Source organism: Physeter macrocephalus, chromosome 8 (assembly GCF_002837175.3).
Source record: "Physeter macrocephalus isolate SW-GA chromosome 8, ASM283717v5, whole genome shotgun sequence".
NCBI classification, from domain to species: domain Eukaryota; kingdom Metazoa; phylum Chordata; class Mammalia; order Artiodactyla; family Physeteridae; genus Physeter; species Physeter macrocephalus.
Genome location: NC_041221.1, coordinates 138,383,746 through 138,408,025, shown reverse-complemented (window position 1 = coordinate 138,408,025; position 24,280 = coordinate 138,383,746). Strand labels below are relative to the sequence as shown.

The following is a 24,280-nucleotide window of genomic DNA, read 5'->3' as shown; positions in this document are numbered from 1 at the left end:
CCCGGACCGGGGCATGAACCCGTGTCCCCTGCATCGGCAGGCGGACTCTCAACCACTGCGCCACCAGAGAAGCCCTCAGCTGATTTTTTAGCAGAAACTTTACAAGCCAGAAGGGAGTGCTAAAAGGAGAAAATTTACAACCAAGAACACTGTACACAGCAAGGATATCATTCAGAATTGAGGGGAGATAAAGAGTTCCCTAGACAAGCAAAAACTAAAGGAGTTTACCACTACTAAACTGTTTTCACAAGAAATGTTGAAGGGTCTTCTTTAAGTGGCAAAGAAAAGGTCATAACTAGAAATTTTTTTAAAATGAAAGAAAAAGAATCTCACTGGTAAAGGCAAATACATAGTAAATGCAGTGGATCAGGCACTTAAAAAGCAAGTATGAATGTTAAAAGACAAAAGCAGTAAAGTCAACTGTAAATATGATAAGTAGTTGAGGAATACACAAAATTAAAATATGACATAAAAAACAAAACATGGAGAGGGGAGGAAATATTTACTGCTTTTAGAATGTGTTCAAACTTAAGCAACTCTTAGCTTCAAATAAACTGTTACATCTATATAGGTCGATATATATGAACTTCATGGTGACTACAGACCAAAAACCTACAAGAGCTACACACAAAATAAAGAGAACAGAACCTAAATACAATGCAAAAGAAAATGATCAAACCACAAGGAAAGAGACTAAGAAATGAACACAGAAGAACTACAAAAACAACCAGAAAACAATTAACAAACTGGCAATAAGTATATACTTATCAATAATCACTTTAAAAATCAAAGGACTAAATGCTCCAATCAAAAGACATAGGGTGGCTGAATGAAGACCCATCTATATGCCGCCTACAAGAGACTCACTTCAGATCTAAAGACAGACTGAAAGTTAAGGGATGGAAAAACATATTCCATACAAATGGAAACAAACAAACAGAAAAGGCTGGGGTAGCAATACTCATATCGGACGAAACAGATTTTAAAAGACAGTATACAACAAAAGATAAGGGCATTACATAATGATAAAGGGGTCAACCCAAGAAGATGATATAACATTCATAAATATTTATGCATTCAACATAGGAGCACCTAAATACATAAAGCAAATATTAACAGAAACAGAGGAAGAAACTGACAGTAACACAATAATAGTAGGAGACTTTAATACTCCATTTACATCAGTGGATAGATCATTTAGACAGAAAATCGATAAGGAAACATTGGCTTTGAATGACACATTAATCCAAATTGACTTCACAGATATATACAGACTATTCCACTCCAAAAGAGCAGAATACACATTTTGTTTCAAGTGCACATGGAACATTCTCCAGGATAGATCACATGTTAGGCCACAGAACAAGTCTCAGTAAATTTAAGAAAACTGAAATCATATCAAGCATCTTTTCAACCACAGTGGTATGAAACTAAAAATCCATTACAAGAAGAAAACTAACACATGGAGACTAAACAACATGCTGCTAGACAACCAATAGGTCAACAAAGAAATCAAAGAGAAAATTTAAAAATACCTGGAGACAAATGAAAATGGAAACAACTTTCCAAAATCTATGGGACAGCAAAAGCAGTTCTAAGAGAGAAGTTCATAGTGATCCAGGCCTACCTCAAGAAACAAGAAAAATCTCAAATAACCTAACTTTACACCTAAAAGAACTATAAAAGAACAAACAAAACCCGAAGTTATCAGAAGGAAGGAAATAATAAAGATGAAAGCAGAAATAAATGAAATAAAAACTAAAAAACCAATAGAAAAGGTCAATAAAAGTAAGAGCTGGTTTTTGAATAGATTTTTTTTAAATGACAAACTGTTAGCCAGACTCATGGTGGGGGTGAGGGGGAGAACCAAATAAATAAAATCAGAAATCAAAGAGAACTTAAAACTGATACCAAAGAATAATAACCTTACTAAAACAACTATATGCCAACAAATCAGACAACTAGAAGAAATGGAAAAATTCCTAGAAACATTCTATCTCCCAAGACTGAATCAGGAAGAAACAGAAAATCTGAACAGACCAATCACTAGCAATCAGTCATCAAAAAACACCCACAAAACAAAAGTCCGGGACCAGACAGTTTCACAGGTAAACTCTACCAAACAGACAGCTTCACAGGTAAAGTCCACCAAACATTTAGAAGAGTTAATATCTATTCTTCTCAAACTATTCCAAACAATTGATGAGAAAGGAATGCTTCTGAACTCATTCTACAAGGCCAGCATTACCATGATACTAAAACCAGACAAAGACGCTACAAAAACGAAGAATTACAGGCCAATATCCCTGATGCACACAGATGCAAAAATCCTCAACAAAATACTAGCAAACTGAATTCAACAATATATTAAAAACATCATACATCATGACCAAGTTGGATTTAACCCAAGCACGCAAGGATGATTTAACAACCACAAATCAATCAACGTGATACATGACATTAACAAGATGAAGGACAAAAATCATATGATCATCTCAGTAGATTCAGAAAAGGTATTTGACAAAATCCAACATGCATTTATGATAAAGACTCTCAACAAAGTGGGTATAGAGGGAAAGTACCTCAACATAATAAAAGTCATATATGACAAACCCACAGCTAACATCATACTCAACAGTGAAAAGCTGAAAGCTTTTCCTCTAAGATCAGGAATAAGACAAGGATGCCCACTCCTCCCACTTTTAGTCAATGTAGTATTGGAAGTCCTAGCCACAGCAATCAGACAAGAAAAAAAAAAAGAAGACACCCAAATTAGAAAGGAAGAAGTAAAATAGTCACTGTTTGCAGATGACAAGATACTATATATAAAAAACCCTAGACTCCACCAAAAAACTTTTAGAATTAGTAAATGAATTTAGTAAAGTTGCAGGATACAATATTACAGAAATCTACAGTGTTGCTATATACTAATATGATCTATCAGAAAGAGAAATTAAGAAAAAAATTCCATTTACAACGGCATCAAAAAGAATAAAATACTGAGGAAGAAATTTAACCAAGGAGGTGAAAGACCTATACTATGAAAAGTGTAAGATACTGATGAAAGAAATTGAAGATGATGCAAATAAATGGAAAGATATTCCACGCTCATGGATTGGAAGAATTAAAATTGTTAAAGTGTCCATACTACCCAAAAAACTTACCTATTCAATCCCTATCAAAATACTCATGGCATTTTTCACAGAACTAGAACATATAATCCTAAAATCTGTATGGAACCACAAAAGACCTCAAATAGCCAAAGCAATTTTGAGAAAGAAGAAAGCTGGAGGTATTACACCCCCTGATTCCAAACTATACTACAAAGCTATAGCAATCAAAACAGTATGGTACTGGAACAAAAGCAGACAAATAGCTCAATGGAACAGAATAGAGAGCCCAGAAATAAACCCATGCTTATATGGTCACTTAATTTACAACAAAAGAGGCAAGAATATACAATGGGGGAAAGACAGTCTCTTCATTGAATGTTGCTAGGAAAACTGGACAGCTACATGCAAAATAATAAAACTAGTCCACTTTCTTAGACCATATACAAAAACAAAACAAAACACGAAAACAAAAAAACCTCAAAACGGATTAAAGACTTAAATGTAAGACCTAAAACCATAAAACTCCTAGAAGAAAACATAGGCAGTAAGCTCTTTGACATCGGTCTTAGCAATACTTTTTTAGGTCTGTCTCTTCGGGTAAGGGTAACAAAGACAAAACTAAACAAATGGGACTACATCAAACTAAAAAGCTTTTGCACAGCAAAGAAAACCTTCAACAAAATGAAAAGGCAACCTACTAAACAGCAGAAGCTATTTGCAAACGATATGTCTGATAAGGGATTAATATCCAAAATATATAAAGAATTCATACAACTCAATATCGAAAACCAAAAAATCTGATTAAAATATGGGCAGAGGACCTGAATAGACATTTTTCCAAAGAAGACATACAGATAGCCAACAGGCACATGAAAAGATGCTCAACATCACTAATCACCAGGGAAATGCAAATCAAAACCACAATGATATATCACCTCACACCTATGAGAATGGCTATTATCAAAAAGATAAGAAACAAGTGTTGGTGATGATGGAGAGAAAAGGGAATCCTTGTGAACTGTTTTAGGGAATGTAAATTGGTACAACCACTACAGAAAATAGTAGGAAGGTTCCTCAAAAAACAGAACTACCATATGATCCAGCAATTCTATTCCTGGGTATTTAGCCGAAGACAACAAAAACACTAATTTGAAAAGATACATGCATCTCAATGTTCATTGCAGCATTATTTACAATAGTCAAGATATGGAAGTAAACTAAGTGCTCAATGATGGATGAATGGATAAAGAAGATATGATACATACACACACACTGGAATTTTTACTCAACCATAAAAAATAATGAAATCTTTCCCATTTGTGACAACATGGATGGACCTACAGGGTATTACACTAAGTGAAATAAGTCAGACAGAGAGAGACAAATACTCCAATTTTTCCTTGGATTGCCCCTCTCCCATTAGATGTGGTCCTACCAAGAATGTTAGCTGAGTACTCCACTACCATCTTGCCACAGAAGTGAGTGCATTACCCAAGGGAGGCCATTATGCTCTCTTCATTAGTAACGTTAACCTGTAGTGGAATCATAAGAAGACAAAGGTGTTCAGAGGTGACACATTCAAAAGGTAGTGCTCCAGGGCCACCCATTAGTTCCCTGGATATTTTCCACCCTTTATTTCATTCACTATTCAACAAATATTTATGGAGAGTGCCTCCTGCTACATGCAAAGCTTTGTTGCAGGCAGTATACAGACAGACAAATTTTCATCCTCATAGAGCTTACATTTCAGTGAGAAGAAAACAATAAATACATAAGTCAAATATACAGTATATTAGATGGTGATACATGTTATGGAAAAAAAAAAAACAGTGCTTGTGGGTAGGGAGCACAGGGGCTGGAGGTTGTAATCCTAGAGCAAGACCTCACTGGGGAGAGAGAGGAGGGAAAGTGGGCAGAGCAGGTCTAAGGATCAAAGGACCGAATAAATCCTGGGGCACAGAAAATGAGACTGAAAAGGAGCAGCCAAGGAGGTAGGGGAAAAAAACAGGAGAGCATGATGACCTGGAAACCAAGTGAAGAACGCATTTCAAGGAGGAAAGAGTGCGAAACTGTGTTAAATCCTTCAGAACCATCAGGGAAGGGAAGTTGAAACTGACTTAGCAACACCAATAGGAGGCATTTCAGTGGAGCAGTAGGTGTAAAAGCCCGAGTGGTGGGACATCCCTGGTGGCGCAGTGGTTAAGGATCCACCTGCCAATGCAGGGGACATGGGTTCGATCCCTGGTCTGGGAAGATCCCACATGCCGTGAAGCAACTGGGCCCGTGCGCCACAACTGCTGAGTCTGCGCCCTAGACCTCATGAGTCACAACTACTAAGCCCGCGTGCCTGGAGCTGTGCTTCTTAACAAGAGAATCCACCACAATGAGAGGCCCATGCAACGCAGCAAAGAGCGGCCCCCGCTTGCCGCAACTAGAGAAAGCCCACACACAGCAACGAAGACCCAGGGCAGCCAAAAAAAAAAAAAAAAAAAAGCCCGAATGGTGTACGTTCAAGAGAGGATTTGGACATGGTGACACAGACAACTATTTAAGACATTCTGCTGAGAAGAGCACAGAGAAAACGGATGGTATCATGGTATCTAGAAAGGGATGCAAGATCTAGAAAGGTTTTTTGTTTCATTGTTGTTCTCCATTTGTAAAGGATCACAGAAGTTATAAGTGCTGATGAGAAAGGTTCAGCAGAAACTACAAAGTCAATGATGTACGGAGATAGAGGGGAAAACTATTGGAGCCAAATCCTTCTGGATGCAATCGGGGATCAGCTCTAGTGCCCCAGTGATGGGACTGCCTTTAGGTAGAAGCACTGAGTATTCTTCTATCACCCATGGAGAGAAGACAGGAACATGGGTGCAGGTGTGGTGGCTTGTGGACGTTCTCCTGTCGCATCTATTTTCTCAGTGAAACAGGAAGCAAGACCTGAGACAATCATCTAGAAGAGAAGAGTGAATGGTGTAGGGACGTGGAGTAGGATGTGAGGCACATAAGGGCCCTTGATGTTGCGTTCCAATGTCTGATGATTCAACTCTGCTTTCAATTACTCCAAGAAGACTGTCAGTAAATTCCCTTCTTTTTAAAAAATTAGCCACAGTTGACGTCTGTTTCTTACAACTGAAGACCTAATACACCAATTCTTCCTTGGGGCCTTAGGGTTACCCCATTTTCTCACTGAAATCCTGACTTTAATGAAACAGTGATTCTGTTCTATCAAATCCTATGCACCTCCAAGTGAACAGGAAGAGTCTTGCAGTAGACCAACAAGCCAGAATTGTTGGGTTCCTCTACCACCTTGCACAGAACCAAGAAATAATGATTTATACTTACAATACCAAAGTGGAAACACTAAATCAGCATGCTAAACTGCTTAAAGAAAAGCATTTCAACACATGTGAGAAAGCAGAAAAGATAGATACCAAAATTCAGATCGCCTTAACATTTCTTCAAACCCCCCTTTTGAGTTAAACTGCCAAAGTGTCTACCAAGACAGAATGAAGACAAATACATGTACAACTGTTCTTAGAGCATAGATTAATCCTTCATTACAGATTTCAGTGACTCAGGGAGGGAAAACCATGTGAAGACTACACTGAGGGGTAAACCAGAGGCAAAGAGAACCGTTCTCACACTGGATGAGACTCTTTAATCTGGGAATGGCATCTGAAAGGCAGTCACACTGAGTAAGAAAGAAGACAAGTCAGACTCTTCCACAAAGAGAAACATTTCAAAGATCACAAAGATGAGTGGAAATTTCCAGACCGTGCAGACTAAGATGACTCTTCATGATAAAAACGTGTCGTTCCCTCTCCAGGAAATTAAGAGTTATTAAATTGCAGCAAAGACAGCTGCTTCTGAGATGAAATCAGCCTTGCGACACCAAGAAGCAGGAGGGTGAGGGTGAGAAGCTGCTGACCTCCCGTGGAAATCAGCACCACACAGCTTGCTTCAAACAGGTGCACCACTCCACAGGGCATGTGACTCATGAAAAGCTCCGAATACTCACAGGGAACTGTAAGGCTTGGTGTATGGTGTGACCTGAAAGCAGATATCAATGGCTTTCTCCCAGCTGACCCAATGCTGGCTCACCCTTTGCTACGAAGACTGAGATAGATGCTCAGCCCTTTGGCCCAAACACACACAAACTGCCAAGAAAACAAAAGCAAAGCAAAAGTAAACATATGCACACATGCAAATCTCCCAAGTGGGTAAGAGCCATGTGTGCTATGTTTTTGGCATTCAGCCCTAAGGGTTTTGCTTGCCAAGAACAGAACTGTGAAGAAAGCCCCGTCCCTTCAGTAAGAATGCCTTGTTTTGGTTTAATTGTTAGAACAATTTCTCCATCTTCCTTCATCTTCAGGTACAGCTCCATGACACTCCTTCCTCCATCCCCTGATTTCTCTGAAAGCCTACATTATACTACTTGCCAGATGCTCTCCTAAGAGATTTAGGTGGATGAATTAACTTAATCTTCGCAATGACTCTAAGAGGGTAGGTGCTATTGTTGTCTTTAGGTTTCCCAGAAAGAAAAGTCTGAGGTGAAGACTTATATGACGCTATTCTACTAGGGGGTTCTCAGGAGGAATGAGGCAGAGAAGCTAACCCCTACCTGCTTCAAGCACCAATACCTGCTCCATCTCTTGGGACCATCTTCCGAGAGGCTACCTAATGACTGCTATTCAGTATGCCCAGCTCTCACCTCCCATTAGTCAAAGTTTTATTTTTTAATACTCCTTTGCTTTTTTTAATACTCCTTTGCTTCCAGGTTGTACACGTGTGGACGGCACTTTGTGTCTCCCTTGGGTGGGAGGTAAGAGGCAGGAGGCACATGGTAAGGGCATGAGGCTACAAGCTATCAGGCTGCACCTGCATGAAACGAGTTGGAGACTACACAACTGGTCACCACAGCGGTGGCTGAAATATGCACAGGCGAAGCCAAGAGAATCTGATGTGCTAATTTAAATGTTTCTAATACAATTATTATATCTCCTTATTCCGACGAGGAAACTCAGGCATAAAGAACTGAAGTACTTCACACAGGTTTCAGAAGAGAAGATTAAAACTAGGCAGTCTGGCTCCAAAATGTTCTCTTTATCACTGAGCTCTCAAGCACCTACAGATGAACTGCAATTACCCTGAAGTCTGCCAGCTGCCTCGCTGCAGCTGCCACATTTGAGCTACAATAGTTGTGAGTTGGTTGGAAAGCCAGTCAGTGTAAGAAAATAAATATCACAGATAATGCTCACCATGCAATGCAAAGAGGATACGGTAAGAGAGGGCTTCAGTGCTCAAAACAGTGCAGGTGAATCAGTTAGTCACTGACACTCCACCAAAGAGAGACATTTAATGAAACCACCCCCATGTCCAACACAGAAGAAAAAATGAGAGAGGACTCAAAATCAGAAAAGGAAGAGAGGAAGAGAGGGAAGGAAGCGGGGAGGGAAGGAGCAGGGGAGGGAAGGAGGGACGGAAAGAAATCTGGCTCTGATAAGGGTTGGCAAAGAAGAAACAAAGTCGTGTCCATGCTTGTTAATACTCTCACGTATACAAGACCCCGAAGTAAAACGGGGCAGCCACTAAGAGAGGAAAACATAGCATCCTCTCCTTTGCTCCTCCCTGAATTTGAAAGGGAACTCTATAGGTGACTCCATGGGTTCAGAAAAGGAAGTATCAAAGGTGTATCAAAAACCAGGAAAGTCACTGAAAAAATTCACCCAAACAGAAGCAGAACAAATCAAAACAAACAAGAGACCCAAATCAAAGGGGCTCTAAGACTGCTGAGTGTTCACAGCTTGAAGCCGAGCATTTCCCCTTTCACGATGGGCATTTCTTATGATGTGAAAGATTTAGTTCCTTGAATTCAGGAATTTTGTTGTTTTTTCTTTACAGCAAAAAATTTAAACTGAACTTGTGTCTTTCCTTCTCCTAACCCTGAAGGCTGGAAGGCCACAAAAGAGAGAAATTCCTGGGTTGGAAGTAAGTGAAAGTCTGGCAAGTAGGCTGAATAAGGGTTGAGCTCTGATTTCTTCTGCATTTCCATTAATTTAAAGTGCTAAGTTGTCTGTTTGCTTTAAAATATGTGCTTGTCCTCTTTGCAGTGTCCCTTTAAATAGGTTTCCCTTTGGCTCTGCCAAAAATAGCTAGAGAAGGTCCTTTGAGAATCCCATTCTTAGTCTTAAAAAAGTACACTCTTCTCCCTGCCCCATACACATAAACAGGCCTGGAAGCAGTATCTCTCACTTCTTGCAGGGATCTCCAATCTATCAAAAATAATAAATCTTTCAGGAAGAAAACAGAGCTGGTCAGGGAAATAATTCTCCCAGCCCATTTCTGTGTGTTCATTACATGATCACCAAATATCAAGTCCCTTTTTTGGGATCAGCAGACAGATAGGTCAAGGGCTGAACACCCTAATGGCCAGGCACAATGGGGACGACTAGGAACTAGGCAAACTGAAGAAGGATGCCCAGGGGAGTAGGGTGTGGCCCTCACTTACTTCCGGCCAACTGCTAGCAAGGAGATCTGAATTTTTCCAAGTAAAATGACCCCTGTTAAAAATGTTGGAAACCGGTCCAAATTTTAAAAACAGCAATGTGGGGGACAACAATACCGATTCAAGCACATGTGTGGGCTGCCCTGGCTAGAGGCCCTTGTTTGCAACCTCTAGGTAAGACACAAAGATAAAGGAAGACAGACTGCCTGTCCCCCGGGGAGCTTATGACCTAGTAGGAGTGAGAAGATACATACCTTGTAAACTGTCCCACAGGTGGAACGTGACACACGTTGAAAGACAGGAATAAGCGAAGGCTATGGGAGTTCAGGAAAGCAAGAGGGCACCTGAGGCAGAAAGGATTCTTGTAGGCAGTGGCACTGGAGCTGAGGCTAAAGAATGAAGTAGACTTTGGCAGGCAGAAGGTGGGGAGGGGCCATTCCAAACAGAGGGAAAAAAAAAGAGAGGGAGCGGGGAAGAGGATAGTTGAGAGATGGTTAAGAGATGCTTCATGCTTCTACCCAACAAATACTCATGCGCGTCCACTGTGCACCATGCAGTAGGGATGCAGTGTGATCTTGAGGGACACAGACGAGGCTGCAAAGTCTGAAAGGGCCCAGTCCAGAGAAGGTCCTGGAGGCCATAACCAGAATTTTGTCTTAAGAGCAAGGGGAAAGCTGCCTTTGACGTTTTTTTAAGCAGGGGAATCACAAGTTGGGATCCGCGGTGTTCCAAGTTCCCCAGCTACAGAGCATGTATTCTGCGGCCTGGCAGGGAGCCAGAGCTCCACCATCTAGAGCAAGCCAGCAAGAGGCCTTTGCAAACAGTCTGGGGAAGAGATGATGACAGCTCGGACTAGGGACGTAGTGATGGACACGGAGGAAAGTGGACAGATTTAAAAGATAGTGAGGGGTTAAAATCACCAGAACTATCGGTCCAGGATAGGAGTCAGTGAGGCAGAAGCCAAATGGACCTGGAGAATGTGGTCAACGTGGCTCTGGGGGGCTATCAGGCCACAACACCCGTGGCCCGGCAGCCAAGCAATTCTGTGCCGGCAGCCATGGGTGTCTAGTGTTACTAGAGAAAAGAAAGGTTCCGAAGCCAGGGTGTATGGCCGAGGGAAGGCTGCCAGAGAAGTTCACCGGAGCTTTCCATCTTAGAAAGACATCATCTCAAAAGTACTGTTTTCTTTTAAATGTGCTTTGTAAAATTCCATGGCTATTTTGTTTGGACTAGTCTTGATGGCAAGGAAATAAGAAGCGCTTCTCGTATGTTCAACAGCTCTCCAGTAAGCTAAATCTTATCGTCTAGACTTGGGATGAAGGAAGAAGGAATAGTAGAGTATCTATAAGACATATGCTAATGCCAAATAGTCACCTCCTTTTATTTTGACCCTTTCTTGAGAACTTTAAGGGATGCTAGTTAACTACCAGGGCCAATCCTCCTTGGTGCCAAAGCCTAGCAATGATTTTTTTTTTTTTAAATAACCACAGGCATCTTTACATGCACCCAATTCACTCTGCATCTAGATCATTAAGGAAATGTGAATACGTCCTTCCTGACTTGCAGGGATGCCTGGAAGTACTCAAACTCCAGTCACAGGAATGAGAAAACAGCCAAGCCACTGGATGTTCAACCATGGATAACTTAAAGCAATGGAGTCTACATATTATTTTGATAAGGTCTTACTTGTATGCCAAGCACTTGCCCCACAATATTTCTTCCTGATCCTTGCAATCTATAGAATTTTGTCCTTTTGGGAAAGTCACATGTAACAAATTATCCAAATAAACATTAAGCATTGGGTAATGAAAAGAACAATAGAGAATCAGCAAGTGGCAATGGGACTAAAGTTGATTTTGCCCTCTTCATTTCTCTCTCTCACGCTCCATCACCACAAATCTTGGTATTTCAAGGTATATGTGCCCACATGGCAGGTGTATTCATCTCCCCTCCCAAATTGGCCTCTTGTCCCACATGTCCTGATCGAGTTAGCACACCATGCAAAGATCATTCAAGAGACCTAATACTGTTAAATGTTATTTTACCTGGATTACTTGCAGTAGGCACTATGGGTTGCCTACTCAGAGCCCTGCTTTTATATGGGTATCCATGCCTCCCACAAATGACCCAGGTAAATCCTGTTTGGGGTAAAAAATCACAGTGGTCCCATTCCCTTTGCTAGTGAATGCTTCAAACCAATGAGATGTGATAGGAAGTCTATTGGAGAACTTCTGGGAAAAGTATCACCACATCTCTTAAAAAGAGACTCAGAGAAGAAATACAGTTACCCCTGAACCATACTTCTACACAGTTGCAAATCCTAATATAACTTTATAGTTGGCCCTCCATATCCATGGTTCTGCATCCATGGATTCAACCATATTGCATTATGCATATAAACAGTGCATATTTAGTGAAAAAAAAAAACAACCCATGTATAAGTGGACCCCCACAGTGCAAACCCATGCTGCTCAGGGATCAACTGTAATAATACCTTTCTGCCCTGGACAACCGCTCATGTGCAGAGATGCAACACAACATCTTATGATCCTGAAAGGAGCTAGCCAACACAGTGAAGCTGGCTTTGAGCAGGACAGTGGAAATAACACAAGTACTTCATGAGCCAAGAAATTAACCAACCCTCAGGACTGATTTTGTGTAATGACACAACAGATTCACTTATTGTTTAAGCCACTGTGAATTGGATTTTCTGTTTCTTGCAGCCCGAAGCATCTAAAATGATACAATTCTTCTTTGGAGAAGCAAGAAAAGGGCTCTGGCTTCCTGACAACACCAGGCAACAAAGGAGTAGTTGCTTCAAAAAAGAAAAGAGACTAAGATTTATTTTTCAGTAAGTGTTTTGGGAAAACCAGCTGTGAAAAGGTATTGTTAATAGCCATTCCGGATGTATGAAGAGCTCTTTGAAATCCTCCCATGCAGCATAAACACTGTAATAAAGTTCGAATGAGCCACTGTGAATGGTATGTGTGGGGATATACAACGTACTTGGAGTCATAATAGCATGCAAACATTGGGGAGCTACCATGAAATTAGTCTCTATTACTCATCTACTCTTATTTCCTTCTACAATTATAAGATTGGGAATTTTTTTCTTTTTTTGCCCCCTTTCTATCTGATGAAAACACAGGCTCACGTGATTGGAAGGGAAGTCACAAAACCAGGCTCAGAGATGTTGAATGATTTCCACAAGGTCCCAAAGCCAGCTGGGGGCAATTTTCTTTATTACTAAAAATGCTTTCTGTGTGATTTTAAAACAAAGTCATTTGCTGAACACTCAATTTAATGAAAGGCGAATAATTGTAGAGACATGGGAAATCACAACGGATTTTTTTTAGTAATTTAATTATGCAAATAAAATCTCCTTTTTTGAACTCACTGCTTTGAGTTTCTTCTTCCCTATTTCTAATAACCTCCTAAATTGCAATCCATTCCTCTCAATACCATTTCTCCCTCCTAGAGAATCCCTGCATATGGCCCATTCTCTAGGCCAGTGGTTCTCAAAAGACTGTTTGCCTGGGAAGTAAATTAAAAATGCAGAGTTCCAGGCAGAGTTCAATTCAGCAGATCAAGGTGGGGGGGCCCAGCAATGTAAATGTCAATGTAAACAAGCACCCCAGGTGAGTGTAATCATCCTTCGAGGCACATGACTCCAGACTGTATACTAGATTCCAGGTTCCAAATAGAAAACATCTAATTTTCATAGTAGATTTAAGCTGGGACAACAAAAATAAGTGCAGAGTTGCCTATAATTTTTATGTTCCCTCTGAGGTCTGAAACAAATCCAAGAGCTCTGTGATTTGGATGTACCCTGGTAATCATTTGTGTGGAGGTCTGGAGTTTTTATTCTTTCCCCTCTGAATGCATTTCTACTTGGGATTAAATATAAAATGTCTTAACTCTTCCTCCACAGCTAAAGGAAATCAATTTTGTAAAGTGTTTCAAAAGAGTGCTTTAAAAAATACACAAAATATCTTCCCTCTGAACCAGATGCCTGGGATGTACAGGGCAAACACAGTAAGTAATGAGAGAAGTAAACACCAGGTTTTCCAGCAGAACCAACCCTGAAACCAAAACTTAGGAAGGAAGCTGACCGTTAAGTAAGTAGACCAGAGGAACAATAGCTCAGGCATATCCTTGGGTAAGCCTGAACCTGAGAAAACAGGAATGAAACAGACAAACCCCTTGTCCCAAGTTAACTGTCCCTTCCTGTTCGATTTTAAAATAGGACAGTGCTGTAAATGAGAATAGAGAGTTTATGTAGAATCTTAGAACTCCTCTGGGTGCCAAAACATTTTTTCAAACTGAAGTAAATACTCCTTACTGGATTCAGCAGTGCTCATTTATACTCATCTCCTCCAGGACATTTTAAATCTAGAGGCTCCAGAGACCAAGAACACAGCACGCTGATAACGGGAGTCTGTGTGTTCTACCATCATGACCAACTCACATTACAGCCATGAGAGCTTGTCTATATGTAGACTTCTTAATGATCACATGAACAAAGAAATGCCACTTAACCTCACAGAACCAAAGAAAATCACTGTTAGGTATCAAAGATAACACACAATGCTCCAGAAATGCTATAAAATAAATACTCCAGCAACAAAATTGGTTTAAATTCTTTAGAAGGCAAAAAGTCAAGGCCACAGCTTTAACATGCACATTCCAGCTGTACTTCTCCTTGGTTTAGGGACAAAGACTGAACTTAATGGGGTTGGGAGAGAAGAGGGTGGAACCAGAGGGAGAAAGTGAAGCATCCACCAGGAGATGAACAGGTTCACTGGTCCAATACCTACCTTAAGGGTTTTGGATTTTTTATTTCTATTTCTTTTTCTTTAGGATTCCTAACAATCCTCAGGGCATTTTAAAAATGGGAAGATTCAGTTCTGGCTTTACTGGATCACCAATGACTCTTGTCCTCTCTCAGTCCAATTAAGCTCTCATCACACTGCACAGCCTGAACAGCCCGACTGCCTTCAGCTGCTTCCTATCCCTTCTCTAGCTGCTCCCAGAAGCCATGGAGGCCTCCCTAAGACCCAGTGGCCACATAACAGTCAGGAGCATCGCCACACATGCTTGGCTGGACGATGTACCTGGAACTTCCTCTGTTTTGGTGCAGGCCCTTCAAGTGTGCAACTAAGATCTAAGCCAGCTTTCCCGTTTCACAAATGCCTGACTGGGTTTGTGTGGAATAGGCACCACACGGTCATGTCAGAGCATCTGGAGTTACTTTTTAAAGCCCAGTTCCCATTATTTTAAACACACTCATCAGGATTCTTTGACATTTGGCGGGGAGGTGCATATGCTCCTTGAAAACTTGCATGTTCTCAGCTACACTTAATTGTTTCTAAACATGCAGTTCAGAGATGGCATGGCAAGAAAAAATATGTGACCTGGAATGGAGCAACCCTTTACTCAGCTTAACTGCTTCTCACCAGCACGCAAAACTCTTGTTCCTTCATCATTAAGACCTATGGAAATCTTTATGGTAACATCTATATTCTCTCTCCAAAATATCAAGTGCTTGGTAGAAACATGAAAACAAATCATCATAATCTCCCTGAGCAGAGTATCAGATTATCCCAAAGACATGACTTAATGCCAGAACAAAGTGTGGGTAAGAGCTGAAATTATAACACGTCAGTTCCACAGCATGTAGAGTTTAACAATTTAGGTTAACTGTTATAGTCTATCTTTTCTTATGCGCTAGTCTCCAAGAAAGAACATCCATCAAAGTTAAAAGAAGGTTAGAACATACACACATGTAGTGCCTGATACAGCAAGGGGTATCAGCAAGGCCAATCCAAAGCAGCTCAGGCAACAGTAAATACACAAAAAATCCAAACCATTCCAAGAGTATAAATATCCCTAGCAGGAAAATCAGGCCCCCACTGACTTTCTTTGATTCTCCTCTATTCTTTATACTTCTTCAAAGGCTTTAATACACGTAACATTTAAAATCAATGACATTATAGGGAAGGGGGAGCCTACTACCCATATTTGACAGATGAAGAAACTAAGGAATCGAGGGGTCAGTGGCTTGTCAAGGGCTAGTTAAGTGGCTTGTTAAGAACAGAATCAACTCTAAAAGCCAGGCCTCTATTCCAAATCCAAGGTCTGTAAACTTATAACATATTCCTGTTTGCTCTTAATCATCACAAGAACATGTAACTCCTGAAAAATCTGTTTGGTGATCTGGTATCATGGAGGACACACTCCTACTGGCCTTGATCATCACAAGAACACAAACCCCCCTGCAAACTCTGCCTGGTGGCCTAGTGGCATGGGCACCTCCCCAGCCTCCGCTGCAAAGCCCATCTGGCATGTGCTGCTGTTACCCACTGCAGTTAATATTTCTCACATTTCTTTCCTGAGCCTCCAGCATACCTGATGCAACAGTGGGAGAAGGAAACATAAGCAGAACTAAGACCAGCTTTAGTGCTAAGATAAGAACTTTCCAGGGCTGAGAGAAAGGCCAGCAATCAGTCTTAAACCTACTTTGCCAAGTGGTTCATGAGCAGCTGTAACATCTGCCTATTTTTCTCTGGGAGCCGATGAACAAGGCTGTGGATTTCAGAGACCCGCGACTCCTGGTTCTCCAGCTCTGTGAAGGAAGGAGGGAGGCAATACTGGATCAGGGCCACAGTTAAATCAGTTTGTAAGACAAAAATCAGAGGAAACCAAATGTTGGGAACAAGAGACTGAGGATTTCTCAGAGGTATAAGATCCTGTTCTGTGCACTTGTGACTTGACTGACTAAATCTAAAAGTGCTTTTAATGCTGCTTTCCATAACAGAGTTCATTAAGAAACATGACTGATCTCACTTAAAAAATCAGAAATTACCTTCTGAGACCAACAGGCATCAAAAAGTTGAGGTTCTCAGCAAGGGACTTCTAGCAAGTCAGCTAACACTTCTGGGCCTCCATTTTCCCTTCTAGCCAGTGCCTAACACGGTGATAGGAATGTGGCCGGTGCCCATTAAATGTTTGTTAAATAAACATGGAACGAGCAACTATGAAAAAAAAATGACCGTCAAAAAGTTCACACCAAAATGATGATGTGATGAAATGGATCCAGTCAACCGCATACTTGGAGCAGGAACAAACTTGCGAGCAGCTGGCTATACAGAGTGGCAGCTTCGTTTCAAGGAAGGAAGGAACTTTATGCACTCGTCAAGGGATAAACAAATTGTACGTGAACAGCCTTGCAAAGGTCTCAAATATCAAAATAACACCTCGAGACAGCATCAAAGACATCAAGGGAAATGTCCAGTTATTCTCAAGTCATGTGTGACAGCCAGCCTGGGAGAAGAAAGGAATGGCAGATAAAATAAGGAAATGTTTCTGCCAACCTACAACCTAAATCATGGACTGTCACGTTCTCTTGGTTGAACTTGGGCATGTGGCTTCGTTTCTCTGGGAAATACACTGATGGCACTCATCACACCTATTTATAGGACTGAGGTGAGGTTTAATTAGAGAATTGGTGCTATGGGTTTGGAATTTCTCAGAGAAAGAAATCACATAAACAGCATCTTCACTTCCAGCTTGCTCCCAGGTCTTTCTCCTGCTTTACGGGGACAGCTATGTATGGATAAGGCCACCAGAACAGAGGTACTCCTAAATTAGGCCAGTAGTAGCTACCAGGGTAAACAAACTCTGACAGCTTAAAGGAAACAGGGAGAGGCACAGGCTATGGACATAAAAGCACGGTGGGGATTCATGCCAGACTTAAATCTGATAGAGAATCTTACTGCCCCTTACAGGTGGCCTGCCCCATGTAGACAGAGTCCAGTATACTTAGGGTGGCTTGCACCTAAACCCTATGTATTTTAATACCAGTAATATGACGCTCAGGGCTTAGATGATATAGTTGAAGAATGATCAGAAGCTATAAATGCAAGCCATGATGGAAAGAGGACTGGGAAGTTATATAAATGGTGCCAGATTCAGGGAAATACATCCGATGCTCAATTTAGGTAATGGGCAGAGTCTGATTCTTTCCGAAAAATGCTACTCCAGGGCTGGAAAAAGCCCAAGGAGTTAGAACTCCAATAATCAAAATTAGAAAAGGCAAACTTGCTTTTCTCACCTCTCCGTCACCCCCAAACTCACTTCTGAAGTTTCTCCCCTCGACTGTAAATTCAACGTGCTAACAAGGCCCTTAGCAATCTGACTTGGTTTCGCTTTTATTCTGTGACAGTCTCATGAGTGTTTATGTGGGTAGTTTACACGCAGAATACGAGGGATTAGGTAATACTTATTTTGGGACACTGACTGTTCTTTGAAATAGAAAAATCTATTCCTTTCCCCTTAAAACTGTGGTGAAAAGAAAACTTACTTGCTGCTTTGATGAAACTTCTTTGAAACTGGTACATCATGAGTGGTCCTGGAAGCATTCTGAAATAAAAGGATACACACTAGTCAGCTTAATGAAGACAATCCTATTCTCGCTACCTAGCAGCCTAGAGACGGCCAGACTGTATTACATTTCTCAAAGACAAAGATCACAGGCAAACAACAGCAACTCAGTTTAGTCCAACTTAGTTTCCCTGTTGAAAGGGTCCTGAGATTTCACCTGAAATGTTCATTCTTTCTCCTTTTTAAGGGAATGGGTACAACTTATGTCTCATAGAGTCACAACCAGAGAAGTGCTAATGCAAAAGTCTAGCACAAACTGAGAGATTTCCTTTTCAGTCAGTGACTTGCCCTCCACAAGAGCATTTTAAGATGTGTCTGAGAAACAGGCAACTAACCCAACATTTGCAATCACCTGCTCTTAAACTCTCGTCTTCCTGGCATCCTAGGCACTTTATCTGAATACACTATGCAAGACTTTTGTAGGTGTTTTTGCGGCAAATTCACTATGGAGTGTTGCTCCAGAATGCCAAAGGGCTAGAACCCTTAATTAGGCATGATACAATCAAATTTTATCTGCTATTTAAAATATATTTATATTTTATACTTATTGTCCATTAGCTAATGAATATCAACATGCACAAATAAGTACCAAATACAAACCTCTACCATTTGGTTTTGGGTAAACTACAATGGTAGTATTTGGGATATGAATATGTTTTATGAATATGTTTAACTGTAAACTTGGTTTTTTTACTGATAGTCTAAATGATAAGCTTCTCAACAGACGAGCCATGATTCTTGGTTCAGATTTTATTTTATTCTCATCGGATCCCCTGATTCAACTCTTAGTCATCACTTGCATGACATCTTACTCTTGACTCCAAGAGCCTTCCAGCAATTCCCCAACAGCTAATAACACCTCCATCACCAATTCCTTTTCTGTGGCTTTCGAGCCAACTAAATCTTGACAAACCTGTACAAATGCTTATGCAATTCGTGATTATAGTTCTTCTCTTTGTTTAAGACTAGACCCCCACTTTCCTGTGTGAGAAGAACTAGAGTGGAGAACTATCATACTCTTATACTTCACGTCCAGCATGGCTTTCAGTCTACTCGGGAAACTGAGATGTGAGCAGCTGGTCAATCACCCACTCCCTTAATAACCAAGGGAGGGGTGGGAGGTAGCAGGAATATTACACGTATTATTACAAGGAAAGCAGTCTCCTCTCCAATAAAGTCATATTCTCCAATCTAAGCAGAAGGAGTCAAAAAGGAGCGCCATTAAGTTCTCATTTTTGAGGAGCAATGTCAGCAGTATATTCTATCTGTGCAAGGCGCAGAGCTCCCCAGATATGCAGGGTATGTAATCACACATTCTCAACAGAACAGGATACGCAATTCCTTGTTTCTTTAGCAGATTATTCGGGGATTGCAGGGAATACCACATTTGAGGTTCTGTTAAAGGCTAATCGTCATAGTGGCTTCTCAAAAAGAGCAAAGCTTCCTAAATCACTCATGGCACCATTGCACAATGGCAACCCATCAACTAGGGATGATTTATAATCGGTTTGACCAGCTGAGCTAATTGCACCCACACATAAGCTGTTTCCACATCTCAAACACCCACCCAACAGCTCTCTGGAGGCTGAAAATAAAACTTTCTTCCTGATTGCATGATAACAAGCTGGCACCATGCCCCGCAAATGGAAAGTCCCTACCTTAGGTAGGTTTTCAAAGCACTCGTGATGGTCTTTATCTCCCACTCGGCACAGATATCCGTTTCTGTTTCAGAAGCTGTTTTGGGGTCTAAAATGAAGAGAAGACAATGGATAAAACAGAGCAGAAAATACAGCTAAAAACCAAACATACATAAAAGCATTCAACCTCCCTACTAAACAAAGAAATCCAAAGTAAGAAAGGACACCTATTTTTTCCTCATTAAATTAGAAAAATGTTTAAAAATCCAAACATCTACTGCTGTCAAAAATGCAATGAAACTGATCCTCTAAGAAACTGCTGGAGGCAGATGAGATAAATGCAAGAGATTTGAAAAGCTATTTGGCAATACGTATCAAGTCCTACAAAGGTTTATACACTTTGAAGCAGTAATCCCACTCTTCACAACCCATCCTCAGGAAATAAGATAAGGCACGAGAAAGTTACACACATCCCAAATGTTCAACGTACACTGCTCTTGGTAACAGCAGAACAATTTTTTTTTTTTTTTAGCAGAACAAATTTTAAAAGAACCACCTAAACAGCCCATGATAGAATGATTAAGTTCACCATGGTATATTCCTGATGGAATATCATGTTGCATTTACATGATAATGATAACTATATAGCAAAATGGAAAATGCCTGATTTATCATGTAATGTCAAGCAAAAAAAAAAAAAAAAGATTTAAAAGTTTGTGAGAAACTCAAATGAACAAAGGCTGAAAGGAAATACTCTACGATGAAAAGAGTGGTGAGGTTAGAGTGGTAGAATTGTGGGGTTTGTGTTTTTTTGTTTTCCCGGTATGCGGGCCTCTCACTGCTGCGGCCCCTCCCATTGCGGAGCACAGGCTCCGGACGCGCAGGCCCAGCGGCCATGGCCCACGGGCCCAGCTGCTCCGCGGCATGTGGGATCTTCCCGGACCGGGGCACGAACCCGCGCCCCCTGCATCGGCAGGCGGACTTCCAACCACTGCGCCACCAGGGAAGCCCCAGAATTGTGGTTTTTATATTTTCTAAACTATGACTTGATTCCATTACTTATCTATTTTAAATTGCCCTAAACCAAGACGTGCAACAAAACCACCATAATGATATCAACTCCTGATCATTTCTTCCTTTGTTTCCTCTTGTGTGGACTTCCAAACAAATGTGTGTTATTTCAGATAAATGTGTACTGTAAAAGAAGAAATAATCCTTGCAGTCTTTCTGAGCGGCACACAGGCAGGCGAGAGTACGAGGCAGAAGCTGAACTGTTTCACAAACCAGCAGGCCTCCGTCTTCCGGCTGGCGAGGTGGTTGGAAGTAGAGTCTCTCAGGGCACTGAAGGGGGAATCCAGCTTCTGGCGATCTGCCTCCCAGCTTCCGTTCCTCTTTTCAGCTGGGCTGCTACCCTTTTCTCACACCTACTCAGGGGAGGCCCCACCCTTCCAGGGGTGGGGAATGAGATGTCTCTGGACCCCGGGACTGGTTCAGGGATGGTCCAAGACTGGGCAGCATGAAATCCAGGACTTTTCAGGACAGGGGAAAAGATAGCTGCTGTCTCCGGCTGTGCATGCACTGGGAGGCTACACTGCTGCTCTAGGTGCCATAGCCTGAAGCCTGAGAGGAGAGCCTGACAGACACAGCCAAGGTGAGAGAGGCAGAGAGAGCAGGTCTGGGTGACAAGCTTTGAGCCCTTGCGTCTTGCCATGCCTTTTTAATCACGTAAGCCAATAAATTCCCTTTTTCCTTAAGCTAGTTGAGGTCAGGTTTTCTGTTTTTTATAATTCAGAGGTCTAAATGACATAGTAGAGACAGCCACCCAGACTGTGTCTTACTGGACAGTCTCTGAGAAGAAAGAGGTTCCTTCTGCAGGGCCCACAGCCTTTCAGCTGGGAAGGGAAATGAGTCACAGGTGGGCACAATACATTTTCTATTAACTGGGAAAGAATCCACTTTCATCCTAGTAGGAAGAGGCCAAATAATCATGAGTGGCTTAAGGATTTAGGCCCTAATCCCCAAGTAAGGACACAAATCCAGCTGGTACCTACTGCTCTCAGTGTGTTCCCCTAACACACAATGCAAGATGAGAGGATAGGGCCCTGGTTCAATAACTGTTTGGCTCCTAATGGCAGCATGGCTGTTTGTTTGCAGGTGATCCTGGGCAATAATGAAGCCTGTCTTGTCATATGAAACAAACAAGGAAGAACCTAAAGAGCATGATTTTATTTCTAGGGCCTTAGAATTGTAAACTCCAGAGTTCAATCACAGCAAATTTCTGAAAAGTAACAAAGTATGGTTTTCCAAATATCCAAAACCTCTCCAGCTTTAATTCTTTTCTTGCTTTGCCATCTCCCACTCCTTTAATGGTTTCTTCCTGTGGAAGTGTATGTACCAAAAAACTTGGCTTAGTGTGACCTTTTTCCCTCCACATCTCCAAGAAGCATGGAGAGCTGCCATAGTGTGTGGTTCCTGGACGCGAGACAAATGTTACTGTACATTTTTCTGTGGAACAAACCAACTTCTACCCAAGAAGAGTGAACAGGACACTAAACAAGCAGCAGTTGGCAGGTCTGGGAGTTGTGAACTGTTCCATGAACCACATTTAGCAAACTAATGATTAGCTTCCACTTATTCAGGCTCTGTAACCATAGGAATATTGTACAATATTACAGTAGAGGAGAGTCAAATTACAGCCCGGCTAAAGGGGTTTTTATAGCACTGATGAGGCAAGGTTCATAACTTAAGCACGTCCATTTTAATTCATTTAATGTCCAAGCTAAATTGAATACAGCCTCCCAAGCTACCCCATTTTCAGAAACCACTGCCAATTGCCATCCCTCACTATCGATGCTCCCTTCACTTACAGAAGCTTCCTGGCATATGATGCAGAGACATATTTGACAATGTTCTTCAGAACTCAGTACATATCTCCTAACCAGGTCACTTGACCATTGTGGACTCAGTAGCACGGACCAGAGCTACAGGAGCAGTCCAATGTACAAAAAGGTATCATGCGGATACAGCGAAATGAGTGCATTTCCTCCGCAAGCTACTCCCACATAAATTCAGAAAAACAGGAGATGTGGACTGGAAGTGGTGGTTACAAGGGGAAGTAGTCTTAGAAATGTCACACTGGATCAGACAACACCCAGGTCCACTGTGGTGCTCCGGACAGAGACACTAAGGACCTTCTGGAGGAAGGGATTAGGAAAGTCGCCTACGTACTCCTAATCTCCTAAAGACACACTATAATGTATCAAAACTAAAGTTGATGTGCCCTGAACCAAGATGGCGGAGTAGAAGGATGTGCTCTCACTCCCTCTTGTGAGAACACCACAATCACAACTAGCTGCTGGACAATCACTGAGAGGAGGACACTGGAACTCACCAAAAAAGATACCCCATATCCAAAGACAAAGGAGAAGCCACAATGAGACGGTAGGAGAGGCGCAATCACAGTAAAATCAAATCCCATAACTGCTGGGTGGGTGACTCAGAAACTGGAGAACAGTTATACCAGAGAAGTCCACCCACTGGAGTGAAGGTTCTGAGCCCCACATCAGGCTTCCCAACCTGGGGGTCTGGCAATGGGAGGAGGAATTCCTAGAGAATCAGACTTTGAAGGCTAGTGGGATTTGATTGCAGGACTTCGACAGGACTGGGGGAAACAGAGACTCCACTCTTGGAGGGCACACACAAAATAGTGTGCGCATCGGGACCCAGGGGAAGGAGCAGTGACCCCAGGGGAGACTGAACCAGACCTACCTGCCAGAGCTGGAGGGTCTCCTGCAGAGGCGGGGGGCAGCTGTGGCTCACCACAGGGACAAGGACACTGGTAGCAGAATTTCTGGGAAGTACTCCTTGGCGAGAGCCCTCCCAGAGTCCACCATTAGCCCCACCAAAGAGCCCAGGTAAGCTCCAGTGTTGGGTTGCCTTGGGCCAAACAAGCAACAGGGAGGGAACCCAGCCCCACCCATCAGCAGTCAAGCGGATTAAAGTTTAACTGAGCTCTGCCCACCAGAGCAACACGCAGCTCTACCCACCACCAGTCCTTCCCATCAGGAAACTTGCACAAGCCTCTTAGACAGCCTCATCCACCAGAAGGCAGACAGCAGAAGCAAGAAGAACTACAATCGTGCAGCCTGTGGAACAAAAACCACATTCACAAAAAGACAGACAAGATGAAAAGGCAGAGGGCTATCGACCAGATGAAGGAACAAGATAAAACCCAGGAAAAACAACTAAAGGAAGTGGAGATAGGCAACCTTCCAGAAAAAGAATTCAGAATAATGATAGTGAAGATGATCCAGGACCTCGGAAAGAGAATGGAGGCAAAGATCGAGAAGATGCAAGAAATGTTCAACAAAGGTCTAAAAGAATTAAAGAAAAAAAAAACAGATGAAGAATACAATAACTGAAATGAAAACTATACTAGAAGGAATCAATAGCATAATAACTGAGGCAGAAGAACGGATAAGTGACCTGGAAGACAGAATGGTGGAATTCACTGCTGCGGAACAGAATAAAGAAAAAAGAATGAAAAGAAATGAAGACAGCCTAAGAGACCTCAGGGACAACAT

General features: G+C 41.8%; 1 protein-coding gene across 8 annotated transcripts in view; it reads right to left on the bottom strand.

Moving 5' to 3' along the window:
* Positions 1-24,280, bottom strand: part of ARHGAP26 (Rho GTPase activating protein 26) — a 491,973-nt gene that overhangs the window by 154,141 nt on the left and 313,552 nt on the right. For all 8 annotated transcript variants that reach the window (XM_028493332.2, XM_028493329.2, XM_028493328.2 and 5 more), the window contains 3 exons: positions 19,719-19,806; positions 17,981-18,039; positions 16,138-16,243 (listed from right to left, as the gene is read on the bottom strand). In XM_028493332.2, the coding sequence (XP_028349133.1) occupies positions 16,138-16,243; positions 17,981-18,039; positions 19,719-19,806 (253 nt within the window). The remainder of the gene's footprint in view (positions 1-16,137; positions 16,244-17,980; positions 18,040-19,718; positions 19,807-24,280) is intronic.